The sequence below is a fragment of the Eptesicus fuscus genome, chromosome 7, assembly GCF_027574615.1.
Source record: "Eptesicus fuscus isolate TK198812 chromosome 7, DD_ASM_mEF_20220401, whole genome shotgun sequence".
Classification (NCBI taxonomy): Eukaryota; Metazoa; Chordata; class Mammalia; order Chiroptera; family Vespertilionidae; genus Eptesicus; species Eptesicus fuscus.
In genome coordinates this window covers 106,261,086-106,275,815 of record NC_072479.1, presented here as the reverse complement: position 1 = coordinate 106,275,815, position 14,730 = coordinate 106,261,086, and the positions used below count along the sequence as shown (strand labels likewise).

At 52.9% G+C, this 14,730-nt stretch overlaps 1 protein-coding gene across 5 annotated transcripts in view; it reads right to left on the bottom strand.

Moving 5' to 3' along the window:
• ATXN10 (ataxin 10) overlaps window positions 1-14,730 on the bottom strand; it is a 127,822-nt gene that overhangs the window by 59,455 nt on the left and 53,637 nt on the right. For all 5 annotated transcript variants that reach the window (XR_008556684.1, XR_008556685.1, XM_054719634.1 and 2 more), the window contains exon 9: window positions 13,065-13,234. Coding sequence is in view for 3 of the 5 variants with exons in the window: in XM_054719634.1 (XP_054575609.1) it covers window positions 13,065-13,234 (170 nt within the window). In the remaining 2 variants the exon portion in view is untranslated. The remainder of the gene's footprint in view (window positions 1-13,064; window positions 13,235-14,730) is intronic.

Here is a 14,730-nt window from a genome sequence, read left to right as displayed (position 1 = left end):
GGCAGTGGAGGGCTCGCCACAGCGCCTCCGTGGCATGGACAGAGCAGCTGGCACTCCCCTGTGGGCACCGGAGCTCTGAGATGTGGGGTGGGGGCTGGGGAGGAGGGTGACGCTCAAAGTTGCCAGGGTTGAAATTCCAGCAGGCAAGACACGCCCGCAGCAGCCTTGCTCCGAGCCTGCCAGTCTGATTCCTCCTGTCAACACCCCCCACCCACCGCCCTGCTCAGCCGCCCCAGCCTCCTCCTCTGCACCCCAAGCCCCAGGCTGTCCGCTCTGGAGCGCAGGTGCAGACCAGAGTCATGCCTGGCCACAGAGAGGCGGCGATCCGCTTTAGAGAACGCCTGAGCGTTCGTCTTAGGGCGGCCCTCGCCTCCGCTCTCAGGCACCGACCGGGGGATGAAGAGAAGGAAACTCAGCTCCAGCCCCTTCCGGCCCCCCCTCTGCCAAGAACTGATTTCTTTTTTAAGTTACCTGTTGGATTTTTCCAGTGGGTAAATTCAACACTGCCGCTGAATCTTACCGAGTAAATAGCGATGAATCATCCCCAGAAATCAGTCTCATGTTAAACCAATTATTCAAATGCTGGAGAGAAACATGAGCTGAGAGCCACATGGGGAAGGATTTGTAACGTAAGAGGCACAACAACACAAACAGTTCAGCCACAAAAGGACAACCGTACCCCGTCTCCCCCACCCCCCCACCCCCCACACAGTTGCTGCTGATGCCACTCAGCGGCCGCCTGCGGGTCTAGCAGAGGGCCCGCCCGGAACGCGGCCCAAAGCCTCCCCAGAAACTCCCAGTCACACAAATCCGGGAAACAGCCTTTAAGAAGGTCGTCACAGCTATTTTGCCGTTTTCTTTTAATGACAATAGTCTACTGTTTTTCTTTAATTAAAGAACATATATTCTCTGCTTATGTATGTATCTACAGTATATGTCAGCAGACACCATCTTAAGAAAGATGTCTGTCTGAAAATGTCAGTCAAGGCTGCACAGAGTATCAGTTAATTATAAACAGTCTGGTTAAGCAAGAACCCTGACGGCCGCCTGTACGTGCGCACCGGAAGGCCGGTTCGGACACCCCGCCCGCCTTCACGTGCAACACGGAAACCGAATCTGCGATCGACTAGAAAGCTGGAGGGGCGCTCCGTGCCGTGGCGGCCACGTCCCCGAGGAGCATCAGCCAGGCCTGGCCGGCACCGTGCGGCCCAGCAGGGAGAGGAGCCGGCGCTGGGAGGCCGCGGAGCCTGGGCAGGAGCCAGGCCTCCTGGTTCCTACGTGGCTCTCCCCGACTGGCTGTGTGTGATCTTGGGCAAATTATTTAACCCTGATGGGCCTCAGTTTACAAATTTGTAAGATGGGATGATGACCCTGCCCACTCGGAAACACGCTAGTGTCCACAGCGGGCTCAAACGCCTGTGCCCAGTCAGCCCGTACGTGCTGGCCTCTCCCGTGGCGATTCATTGTAGATGCACTTTACCTGTCATTCATTCCAGACGCAATGTCCCTGTCCAGGGTCTGAAGTTTTACAATTTCCATTTTTCTATCTAAATAAGTGGCCCAGGTAACTGGTGCCTTTTCTCCCACTAGACAAGCGCCCACCAGTGGCAGCATGACCCGTGGGAGCGAGCAGGCGGCTCCAGGCCTGGCAGCGCGTGGGCCTCGCCAGGAGGCAGGCCGGGTCTGCCCTCACCATCTCACCACTTTTGATCTCAGGAAAAGACGAAAAAACGTTTCCCCCGACGTGTCCGTGCACTTGACACAGACCTGACTGACCACGAAAGGTTGATAGTGGGATTGCTCGTGTGATGGAAACGGGGGGCTGGGCGGGCCGTGGAGAAAGAACCAGCTGCTGCGCCCACGCGGGGGTCTCCGCTCCGAGGGCTGCGTGGCCAGCAGCGTCCTGCACCGGCATTCCCGGCCCCTGCGCCGCCCGAGGATGAGGAGGCTAAAAGGGCTAATTCAATGTAACCCTCCTATTTGGAGGCTAGTGACCTGAATCCAAGTCAGCAAGCTCAGTGTACATTCCCTGATAACCCATGGTTAAGTCACTACCTCTTTCCCAGACACTGGGCTTGCAGAACCGGCTACCGAGGCCATTGGGCTGTGGACAGTGCACTGCCCAGAGGGAGGGCTGTTAGCTCTGATGCTGGGCCAGACCCTCAGATATGGCCTGGAGACCCCCAACACCTGGGGCCTTCTTGCAAGGCCCTCAAAAAGGACCGGAAGCAAATCCATGTTTGTGGGACAAAGAGCACAGGGAGGGAGATATACGGGAGGGCCCATGCGTGCTCCTTCACTCAGGTTTGGAAGGCTGTTCCCTGAGCCCGCCGGCGTAGTAAACAGTGTCCCTCCTACTTCCTCCGAAGCGTCCTGGGTCTTCTTGGTCTTCTGCAACAAGGAGAGCCAGGGGGCTTGTGCTCGCCGGCGGGGAGGCCTGCAGGGACCCACCTTCCCCTCTTGGCTCCCTCCCGCGGTGCTGCCCGCTCACAGCCCGAGGCTCTGCCCTCAGAGCCGGAGACACCACACCGGGAGAGGTCACTGCTGGAGGACGCCCTGGTGGAAGGAAAAAACTGGAATTTAAACTTCCTTTTCCCCCAAACCCAAATTCCCCTCCACTCGGCGGCAGGTAAGAGCTAAGAGCGGGAGGTGCTGGGAGCAGGCAGGCAGGGGGGGTCTCACTGTAAACCCACTCGCTGTCTCCCAGCAGCTCTGCTGACAGTCTCACTTTGTGCCTAAGCCAGGCAGGGCGCGGGACCCGAGTGTCAGCCTGCCAATGGCAGCCTCTGTGTCACCCAGGATGACGGAAAGGAAACGCCAGAGCGGTGGGCAGGAGTGGAGGTATCCGGGATCCAGCCAGGACAGCCCTGGAGGGCGGACCTTTAGGACCCTGTGGGGTACAAGCCAGGGCAGTGGCCTTCAGCCCCCCAAGGCCTCACTGCAGGCTGCCACTTCCCGGGACCTGAGTGGGGGCCGCAGGTGCCACGACCACAGCAGGTAACCGAGTCCACGTACACTGTCGCTGAGGGGCCAGAGTCCTGGTCAAGAAATGACATTAACATAAAAACTGGGGCTCCTAGGACCCCAGCCTAGCCCCGGGCCTATGGCTCTGCCCGGGAAAATGGTCCCCACGCAGAAATCACTGGGAGGAAGAACCACAGAGAGAGGAGGAGGAGGGGAGAGGTGGGGTGGGGTGGGGAGAAAAAGAACACCCCAAGGACTAGAAAGAATGAAAACCACCTGAAAGAGGAAGTGAGGCTAAAGGCAAAGCGCAGGCCGCGCAGTGAGGGGCAGCGGACGGAGGCGGCACTGGGTCGTTCTGAGATGGAAGATGCTCTACTGCATCTCCTGACTCGACACTCCTTCCCTGGAGGTCAGAGCCCATCAGTGCGGCCAACACAGCCCTGCTCTCCAGCCCTGTGCCCCTACCTGCCCCTGGGCACCCCACCTCCCACCGCAGGCCCCAGGAAGTCCAGCACACAGCAGGCGACCCCGCCCTGCTCCGGTGCTGCGGCTGTCTGCCTTCCTTCATCCTTCAAATCCTCGGCCCCAGAGGCTCTCCCTGAAGGTCCCAGGGAGCCACTCACACCAGGCACTTAGCGCTGCTACTGAGTGCTTTTCACAGCCCCATTTCTACTCCATGAGACCGACAATCCTTTTTACACCTGCCCCCACCCCCCACCACCACGGGGAACTCTCGGGGCAGCCTAGGCCGACCCCTTTCCGTTCGCAGTGTCTGAGGCCGGTCCCGACTCTGACTGCAGCACAGCAGCAGGTTTACACTCAAACCGGAAGCCGCAGCTTGAGACTCAATCTCCCTCTTGGTCCCTCAGGAGGTGATGGGCATGAAATTAAACTCTATCAGAACAAGAAGCACAGAGGCTTTAGGTGGGGGGGGTGGGGGGGTGAGGGGGGCAGGAGGGGAGGGAGAGCGACTTCTGATGCTGATGAAGAGTCTTTTATTGGAACGTGACTTTGATCCTCTTAATTTTCAGTGCTGCCAGGGAACACACACAACTCAATATGCTAGAGATCAAGCTGTTTCAGATGTGTGACAGGCAGGTCCGTTTCATTTTCTTAGAAGAGGCGAGAACTCTCCAACATATGAAACAGGAGCATTTCCTCATTTAACCGGAGAAATGAGCCCGGGGAGACGTCAGAGCCCGCGGGGGGCTCTTCCACACACACGCTCTCAGCAAAGCGAGGCTCCCACGTCAGAACACCTGACCGAAAGGGTCCCATTCCAACTCTGTCCCTTTAAAGGGGAAGACAACGCTGTAACACTGTCTATTTTCTCCCTCCTAATCTCTCTCTCTCTCTCTCTCTCACCCACACCCACCACCACACCACCGCTTACCATCCCCAGCTCAGCTATGGTTTGTTAGCAGGTCTTATGCTAATGTTTTAGTTTCCAAAATCTTTCAATTAAAAATCTAATTAAAGTTATCCCTGCTAAAGCCCAGGCCCTGGCCAAGGAAGGTGGACCACGATGGAGGCAAAATCAAGAATTCCTCCAGTCACTAATGAACCGCAGTTCTCTTCCGAGCAGAGGAAAGCGGGAATTCCTTTTACTAGTACCTTCTCGTTATTGTTAAAGTGACTCACATTCACTATCAAGACCGCAAAAGTATACGGAAAAACACCCCCATCCCCCCCTCACCAGCAGCGGGCACTGCGGCCACCGTCCCCGGGCGCTCCTCTCGGTCACCCGCCACCCACCAGACACCTGCGGACCTTAAGCAAACACAACACAGACACGAGCACATGCAAGCAGGCGCCCTGGCAGCGTGCCGTGCCGGCTCGGCCTCCCCTGCCCGTGGCACCGTGAGCGTGGCAGCAGCACAGTAAGTGCCCTGAAACGGGGCTTTACCGGGCAGACCCTGTGCCGTCACCGGGACATTGCCAACGACGGAAACGAGGCTGCGGTCAGCGTCACTCTCACTGACGACTGCGTGCGGGGCACGTGGTACACCCTGACCTCAGGTACGCCTCACCCACGTGGCCATGACGACTGAAATGACTGTTCTGAGTTGAGTAAACGGAGTCACGGAGAGGCTAACTAATCCGCTCAAGGTCACCCAGCTATTATTTAACAGACCCAGATTTAAACCTATTTGGGCTGATTTAAGCCCATTCCCCCATTTATTTATAGTCAAATCTATGAGAACCCTTCTATTTCTTTCTTTACAAAATATTTTTATTGATTTCTGAGAGGGAGAGGGAGGGAGAGATAGAAACATCAATGATGAGAGAGAATCATTGACTGGCTGTCTCCTGCTCGCCCCCTATTGGAAATTGAGCCCGCAACCTGGGCATGTGCCCTTGACCGGAATTGAACCTGGGACCCTCCAGTCTGCAGGCCAACGCTCTATCCATTGAGCCAAACCAGCCAGGGCATCCTTATTATTTCTAACTTATAAAACATTCTTGCTTACTCTGAAAAATCGATGAATGCCGTGTCAGATTTCGGGGCTCCATCTCTAACATCGGTCTGACTCAGCCCCGGCCTCTGCTGCTCGTTCGCTTTATAACCAGCTCTCCTTTGCTCCGGTCACGGGGCCACCCCGTATGTGCTTCTCCGAGGACTGTTTCCCTGCACCAGCCTATCCACTTCTGTGCATCGTCGAGCGTTTCGCTTTAAAAAATAATACTGTTAAAGCCATTCCCCAATTCTTTTCATTTTTCCAAATTTCTGTCTTTTTTCCTTCAGTAGATTTTGATAGGTCTAGCAACAAACAAAGAATGCGTCTGAAAACAACTAACACCTTTACAAGATTCTGTACTTCCCTCGGGACAGATGCGGCGCCCAGATGGCCCGCCTGAGTCTCGGGCACTTCTTGCCGTGGACCCTGGGACATAATCACTGTCACTGTTAAACGCCACCGAAGCCCGCTGTCCACCGCTCCCCACGCGGCACAGCCAAGAGCACCGAGCGCAGCTAAGAAAGGGTCCCAGGCCCTGACCACCTGCCCCGGCGCCACGGCCCAGGGACCCCGAGGCTTCCTCTGGGCACCGGGGACCCGTAACTGTGCTTCTCAGCAATGTGCACGTCCCTGCCACCTTCCCTCCGCACCTCAAGGAAGGCAGACAGAGGACAGCCCAGCGGGAACTAAGACGCAATCGCTGTCAGGAACCACTGCCGTCAGCCCCGCGTGCGCTGCTTTACAAAAGGAGTCCGGCCGCGCTAAGCACTCCACCAGGCTGGTCAGAGCTCTCGCAGGGCAAGCTCGGACGTCTGTCTTTGGGGGAGGGGGGCACCGCAGGGAAAGCCTGGCTCTAGAGTCAGCATCCAGCCTGATGTCGCCCCCAGCAAGGAACTGAGCTGCTCGGAGGCTTTGGTTCATCAGTGAAAGGGGGCGCCGCCCATAGGCCACACCAGCGCGGGCAGGTGCTGGGCCAGACCCGTGTCCCCCTGCACGGAGCCTACAGCCTAGTGAGCGAGCGGAGGGGGCCCGGGAGCAGCAGTCAGTGCTTCCACACTGAAGCCTCGTCAGTAGGCAACAGGCCCAGCGATGACAGCTGTACCTTGTTACACTTTAGCCACATACTGGTACTTAGCATGTTCCTTCCTTTTAAATAACGTTACACCTTTTCTGCAAAAGAATAAGCTGATTACTCCACAACAAGATACAGAAGAGGGTCTTTGGGTCCTTAAAAAAAATTTACAGCTGCAACAAACTCACCCCCTCCCCCCCCATGTGTCCTCCCGACAGGAATTTTAATTTCATTTACTGTAACAGGAACTGCAAGTTCAGGAAGCAAATGGTGACAGGTTGATGTATGAATTTTGACATATTTCTTGAACTGGGATTACATTACAAAAGAAAGTGGAATTCTCAGCAAGTCAGATCTTGCCTATACACTCAATCTTCAAATCAATGTGCTGAATTCTATACAACTCGCTTCTGACAGAGGAAAACAGCCGAGAGGCCACGGCCCTGCCATTGCGAAGCTCCCCAGCGCTGAGAACGGAGTGGAGCAGTGCTGTGTCCGCACAGAAACACCCCACTCCTGACCAAGTCCAACAAAAGAGAAATCAACTCAGAAAGCATTTATGTTGAAACTGACAAGAAAAAAAATGATTCTCCCTGAAGAAAGTGCTCATATTTGCTTTCACTTACTTCCTCCGAGAAGGCCGCTAGGAGGAAAGCAATGTACACAGACCCGGGAATGTGAGAGCTACTTCAGGCTTTGTGAATACCCAGAATTAGAGGAACATTAATTTTCACTTAAAAAAGTTACTTTATTTTTATCACGTCTTTGTTTGCAAATGCAGTCAGGATACTTTATAGTAAAATACAGACTACTTGAAAAGGGGGGGTTGTGTTTTATTGGCTGTGTATTTTCAGAACCTAAAACTGTGCTCAGTATGCACTAGACACTCAACAAATATTTTAAAAACAAACGCTCATTCAAGAAACCTTTACTGGATGCCTACTGTGTGGCAGGTACAGTTTAATCTTGGGGACAGCACAAGAGGTAAAAGGCTTTTGATGAAAAATGCATCACGGAGATTTTTCACGTATATAAATGAAACCTACTTCATACAGATACTTTTGGATCAAAGTGGACAAATAGTTGTGTTTCCACAATGAACTTCTCACACAGCACCAACTTACTTCTAAAACGAAGCGATGCCTGTACTGAAAGCTGTGTGTGCATGTTTGGACACATGGGATCAAGCACACACGTGCATGCGCAGAATCTTTCTATCGGGAGGAGAAGACCTGAGCAGCACCTCCAAGGAACCTCCGGCGGAGAGGACTCAAGCCCAAACCTGGACCGCTCATCTCAGCCGAGACAACTTCTCCGGGATAAGCTAGGTCACCTGCCTGCCCACTGTGGAAAGAATGCATGCAGTTTTATGAAGAAAAAGAAGTTTGGTTATTTCCCTAATAAAGCATTCACTTAGAGAATTTATGACAATAGCAAAGAAAAGAAGAACGGGGAAGGAAAAAGCAAACCATGCATTCCTCATTCTAACCAAGAAGCCGAAGAAGGCTTCTCCATGTCTGTAGCACGATGCCCTGTGCCTCTCCCCGCAGACCCCCGGCCGGGCTCTCCATTCCGGCCCACAGAGGGCTCGCCTTAAAGGAAAGCCAACCACTGCAGGCGGGGCCAGGAGATGCGCCGAGAGGAGCGCAGCACAGCGGAGAACAGACGTCAGCGGGAGCGCCTGCCTGCGGGACTCCGGCACCAGCTGGCCGTACAACTCGGGACGCACCACGGCCGCCCCCGCCGTGGGTGCCGACTTCCGAGCTCACTGGGAAGCCGGTGACACCCACAGCCGGGCCGCCCCATCCGGGCGCGGCACCTCCACGCCCTGGAGGACAGCCCAAGGGCACACACACAAGGGCAGGGCATCACCCTTGCCAGGCCTGTGGAGCTCCTGGAGTCCAGCTCCGCGCCTGCCGAGGGCCGCTCCCGGCACAGTGGCCCAGGGGATGGCGTCGCTCACCTGCTCCGGCCCCACAGGTCTCCCGGCGCGGGTGTCGGAGCTGCTTGCGCTCCGGCGGGAGCTCACCTGCGAGGTGCGGTCCGCTCCGGAGCACGCGGCCCGAAGCCGCTGCCACTCAGTAAACGGCAGCGGAGTTCCATCGCTGCCTGTCTGGGTCTCTTCCTTTAAAGAAGGGTGAAAACTACCCTCCCGGCCTCGTCCAGAGCCGTCACGTGGCTCCGATGAGCTAAGAGCGGTGTGGCAGGGTGCTCTCCGGTGGGCACCACACCCCGTGCAATCAATGAGCTGCAAGCACAGAGACCCCGCTGGGCTTAACTGCCTTCTGAGCAGACCGCAGAGCAATCAGGTCACGTGTCATAGATCATTTTGGAATTCCAGTTCAGAGGCAAGGATGGCGTCTAGACGCTCCTAGAGTGACAGGCTCACTGAAGGAGCCGCCCACCCACCTCCGCCAGCCAAGGCCCCACGCTGGGCACGCGCCCTGGGAAGAGGGAGGAACCGAGACGGAGGCGCGCATGGATGTGCTCATCACCAGGGCGCCAGCCTGGACGACATGGGCCGTGAGAGGCCTGGCGACCCACGCACACCAGCCCTCAGCACCGGCAGTCCCAAGTCCGTGAGGCGGTCCTCCCGGAAGCCCCCGAATGAGAGGCCACGGTCCGGGGCGGGAGCAGGCGCTGTCACACAGCCTGCGTTCGCAGAGCCCCGCACCTCCCAGGCCGAATGGCTCTCCCTGAGTGCGGTGAGCAGAACCTGCTCCGCAGGGCTAACGGCAGACTCCATGCCAAACCGTCACTCAGCGAGCACACGCTGGGCCACAGGCACTGACCAGGCCCGCGGCCCGCTCCTTCCGCGTGAAGGACCTCCATCAGATGACACACCCCTCGCTCCCATCTCAGTCTCAGCAGAGACAGAGCTCCGCTTCCCTTCAGGCCCCTGTGGGCAGGAGCGGGGCCATCCCCGCCGGCGATACAACGAGAATGACTAGCTGGCGATCGAGATCGGCTAGGCCAGTGGTCGGCAAACTCATTAGTCAACAGAGCGGCAAACTGCGGCTCATGAGCCGCAGTTTGCCGACCACTGGGCTATGCAATCACCACTTCTCCAAAATCAGAACCAAAGGCATCTGAGTGCCAGTGAGCTCCTTCCTTTGACTGAGCAGAGCCAACATCTGCAACACCAGCTGAAATCAGGATCTGACGGCGAGAACAAAGAAGCTTCCAGCACACTCAGAAAAAGACTGTGCTGCTGTGTCTGATTCTTTGGGAGGAGAACAAACCCCCCAAGGTAATGCTTTCGGCTGGAGGCCTTTGTCGGCTCAGGCAGGAAAGTGGAGAAACGGAGGCATTCCTCTCCTCTCCTCAATGAGCGAGCTCCTTCCCAGCCTCGAGTGTTTGCTCAGAACTCACAGAGCCATTAGCAACGGCCCACGGGCAGGGGCACCCCTGGTCTTCCCGGGCGCCCGCGGCCTCCGGGGCAGCCTTGGACACACTCCATGTTTGCTCAGGGTGCAAGCTGAGCTTGACTGCAGTGAGTCACTCCGTAAGCCTTTGAAGGGCGACTACACTTTATTCCTATAAGAGGCCAATCCAAAGCAGCAACAAAGAACAGTTAAACACAAGAAAAAACACCCCCTTTGTGCTCCTCGAGAAAGACAGTCTTGGTCATTAAGGGGTAAAGAGTTCCATTCTGTATAAACTTTCTCTCACAAACATCAGCCCAGTAATTTTCCAAGGCGGATTGTGGTCTTCCACTCAGACCTGCTTGAAGATGAGGAGGAGTCGAGACAGTGCACACACACAATAAAAAACAGGTTGCGGGCATTCGGTTGTGCCCTGTGCTGTAGGAATTATTCCAGTTATCAAATGCTGCACACACACTGCCCCGAAATTTAGCATCAAGATTTTATCTTCCATCTTTCTCTCCTCTGTTCTTTAGACTAGATGACTTCTATTGCTCTATCTCCACGTACACCAACATTTGTTGTTGTTAATCCTCACCTGAGGGTATTTTTCCATTGATTTTTAGAGAGAGTGGAAGGGAGGAGAGACAGAGAGAGAAACATCGATGTGAGAGACACATATCAACTGGTTGCCTCCCGCACGAGCCCCAACCAGGGCCGGGGATGGAGTCTGCAACCGAGGTATATGCCCTTCACAGGAATCGAACCCAGGACCCTTCAGTCCATGGGTCAATGCTCTATCCACTGAACCCAACTAGCTAGGGCCCGACTCTTTACTCTGTCATCTCCACTGAGGTGTGAAACACATTCAGTCAAAATGTTTAAATTTTAGTTTGGATACTACATTTTTCAGTTTTAGAATTTCCATTTGGTTCGTATTTTTATAGTTTCTATTTCTTTGACTCACGATATCTTTCCATGCATTAAGAGGATAGTTTCCTTTACATCCTTGATCACAGTTATAAATGCTTTAAACTCCTTGTCTGCTAAACCTAACATTTGTGTTATCACACAGTCCATCTCTGTTAATGATCTCTTTCTCTGAGGATTTCCCTGTGTGCTAGTGAACTGGACCCTGGCCGCTGCAAGTGCTATGTTGTGGACACTCGGCATTCTATTGTTCTAAAAACTGTTATGTTTGTTTTAGCCGGCAATTATCGTAGTTGGACCTTAACTGTAAATTCTTTAGGGTGACCGTTCAAATCTCAATACGATTATTTCATCCTTCGCTTAGCTGCGTGGTGCCTGACCCACACGCGTGATCCAGGCATCAGCAGGGATGTGGGCCGTTAGCACGGAGGACTTGCTTTATCCTTTCCAGGATTACCTCCTTCACCTTCCAATGGCTGTGGCTGCTTCAAACTGTCCTTCATTCCTTAAGCAAAAGGTCTGTAGATTTCCATCAGAGTTTTAACTGCCCTGCATTACACACACATACACACACACACACACACACACACACACACACACACTGTGCCTTCTTCCGTGTCAATTCACCTCAGAATCTGCCGTTTGGGTCAACTTAGAGTGTCTTCACAAAGCTGTCTTCTGTCCAGAGTTTATAATTGTTATCTGTGGGAAGATCAGTCCGGTAGTAGCTCACAGGGCCATTAACCAAAGCAGAACCTACAACTTAATCCCCCCAGATTTTCCCTTTTTCCCACAATGCTGTGGGCGGTGCACTCAGGAAGAGCTTGCTGGGCAGGCTGCTCCTGTTCGCGGGGCATCAGCTGGCACTAGGAAACCGAGGTTAGCGACTTCCGAGTTGGTGTCTCGCTCCCGTGTCTGATGCCTCGTTCCTAGAACTGGTCTCTTTCTGTCTCCTTACTGCCTCTCCTCCTCCAGGGCTGCTGCACGTGGACTTGGCAACTCTCGGCACGGTGACCGCAGGGAATCCGCTCTGACATGGTGACGGCTTCTGTGAGGCGGGCAACGGGGCCGCCAGGCAGTGTGGCCACCACAGAAACGGGGCTGGACCGCTCCTGCCACGTTCTGTTGTTGCAAGTGGTCCAAGAGCTCTAGTCATCCCCATTCACATGGCAGGAATACACGCAGAATGACAGGTATCTGTGTGGCCATGCTTGAATAGTGGAATCTGCCACACATATATTCAATATTTGATGGAGCAAAACAAATGCTACTTAAAGTGTTAGGAAGATACAGGCAGTAGTTCAACATGAAGCATGTGGTCTAATTCTCCTGCCATCATTTTTTATTGCCTTCTCATATTATTGATATATTATATTCATTTCAAAATTCCTAGAAGAAATGCTTATGTTGCTATAATCCAAAACGTAGGGCACAGATATAAATTAAAATGTATCTGTTTTTTCTTAAGATAATGTCAGTAACTGCTGTTGCCTGGCCAGAGCGGCTCAGTGGTTGATTATCGGCCCACGCACTGAGAGGCTGCCAGTTCGATTCCCGGTTAGGGCACATGCCTGGGTTGTGGGTTTGATCCCTAGTCGGGGAGCATACGGAAGGCAACTGATCAGTGTCTCTCTCTCCCTCTCTTCCTCTCTCTAAGCATGTCCTCGGCTGAGGATTAAAAAAGTAATAACTACTGTTTATTGTGTCTACTATGTGTTTGACAATTTCTAAATACCTGCTTTTTAAATACCTGCTTTTATTGACTATTGTCTAAGGACATTAGGTTGTTTAAATGCATAGGCTTAGGACGAAGATCAACAATTTATAAGAAAGCAGACTGACTCAAACACACTAAGGACAAATACAATGCAAATTACAAAAATACAAACCCTAATACAAATAATTATGGCCTTTGATGTTTATCTGTGGGAATATATATACACACATACACATATCTCAAGCTACTTTCTAAGTGCTGTAAGCTTTCACGCCAAAAAAGTGATTATTTTCTGATTTTAAATATTATATTCTAAACCAGGCGTCCTCAAACTACGGCCCGCGGGCCACATGCGGGTGTTTTTGCCGTTTTGTTTTTTTACTTCAAAGTAAGATATGTGCAGTGTGCATAGGAATTTGTTCATAGTTTTTTTAAACTATAGTCCGGCCCTCCAACGGTCTGAGGGACAGTGAACTGGCCCCCTGTTTAAAAAGTTTGAGGACCCCTGTTCTAAATGAAGTCACATATGTCTGATACATAGTAAGAAACAGTCTTACCTTGTCTTGGTTATCTTTATTCTTGTAACACATATTTCCGATCAGACGAATGAGATGAGAACGAAAGCCCTCAACCATGTTCGCGACGTCCCCGTCCGCTCTTATGCAAGCACAGGCACTGAAGATGTTGGTGGTGTCGTTGGCAGTTACATGAATCAACCGTAAAAGATCTGAGGAAAACAACAAACTTCATTTCCACAGAAACATTTTAGTATGTTGTACTAGTTTTCCATAAACGAATCGAATTTATGTTAATGGATTAAAACCAAATACAGGTAGAGTGCTGAAAGCTTCCTTTAAATAATGATAAAAAGGCTCTTCTACTTTTGCTCTAAAATTTTTCATGACTGGCTTTGGGGACATAAGCCATCACGACGACCCCAACCTGGGCTTTCCATTTATCCACAAGGAAAAGTTAGCTGAACGTTTCCACCATCTTTCTTAGAACAAGCTTTCCCATCTCCACTTCTTGTGGGGAGCGGCTGAGGGCCCCCAGTCAGCCGAGTCCAGGACACCACACAGCCAGGAGCACGGAGTCCCTCTGGCCAGGCGATCAGACGGCGGCACGTGCTGTCCAGGTGCTGCTGGGCTGAGTCAGAAGAGCTGATCAAGACTGTCAGACTGTCTGAGCCGCCGGAAGAGCCTGTATCTGAGTGCCGGCGCACCGTCTCATTTCACCAGCTCCACCAGCCTACTAAAGGCAGTTAGTTGTCTCTCTCCCAATTTCTAATGAAGGAATCGGGCTCAGAGAAGCTAGTGATTTCAGAGCCGACATGGCAGCCTGTGCCTGCCCGGACTCCTAACGCATGCTCTTCCACAATGACTCGCTTCCCAGGTCTGTGGTGGTTTAATGATCACTAAAAGCACTGAATTCAGAAATAAAACACCAATATGAGACTCTAACTATTGTCTACAGCTCACTGAGAACTCGTCTACCCATTCAGATCCACATTCATCTTGCTTGGCATCTGAGTCTCCAGAATAATGATAACCTTTTCTAAAGAGACACGCAGCAGCCAGTGAATAGCAGCAGCATAAGCATGGCTAACCACAAGGAGCAGGCTCCGCTTGAATTATTTTGCAAACAGTTTTTTGGCAAAGATGGTAATATTTCACACACTGGCTTCTTGCTTAAAAACAATCCTATACAATAAAAGCATAGTATACAAACTGTCCCCTCGGCCAGGGGGCGGGGCTGGCCGGGGGAAGGGAGGGAGGCCCTGGCCAGCAGCTGTGGTGGCAGGCAGCCAGGGGAAGGGAGGGAGTACCCGGGCAGCCGCTAGGGACCCTACCAGTGTACGAATTTCGTGCACTGGGCCTCTAGTTTTCTATCAACATCCAAGACACAATAACTATGTGTAAGGCACTATTCTTCACGCCCCATAAATGTAACTAGGAAAATTTTTACTAACAAATTTGGTAAAACTACAGTGATATTAAAAATGCTATCATCATCGAAACCGCGCCCCCTCATCATTGCAGGCCCTGGCGATGAGACACCCCCGGGGCCCTGTGCGGCAGGCACTGGGACCCTCACGTGCTGCTGAGGCAGCCGGAGTTAAACAGCAGGGCAGGGGCAACAGCCTGAGCTGTTACCAAACACCGTAATTCCTCCGAGAAAAAACATCCCCCCAAATCTCAGAAATGTAACAATACCCTGAAAATT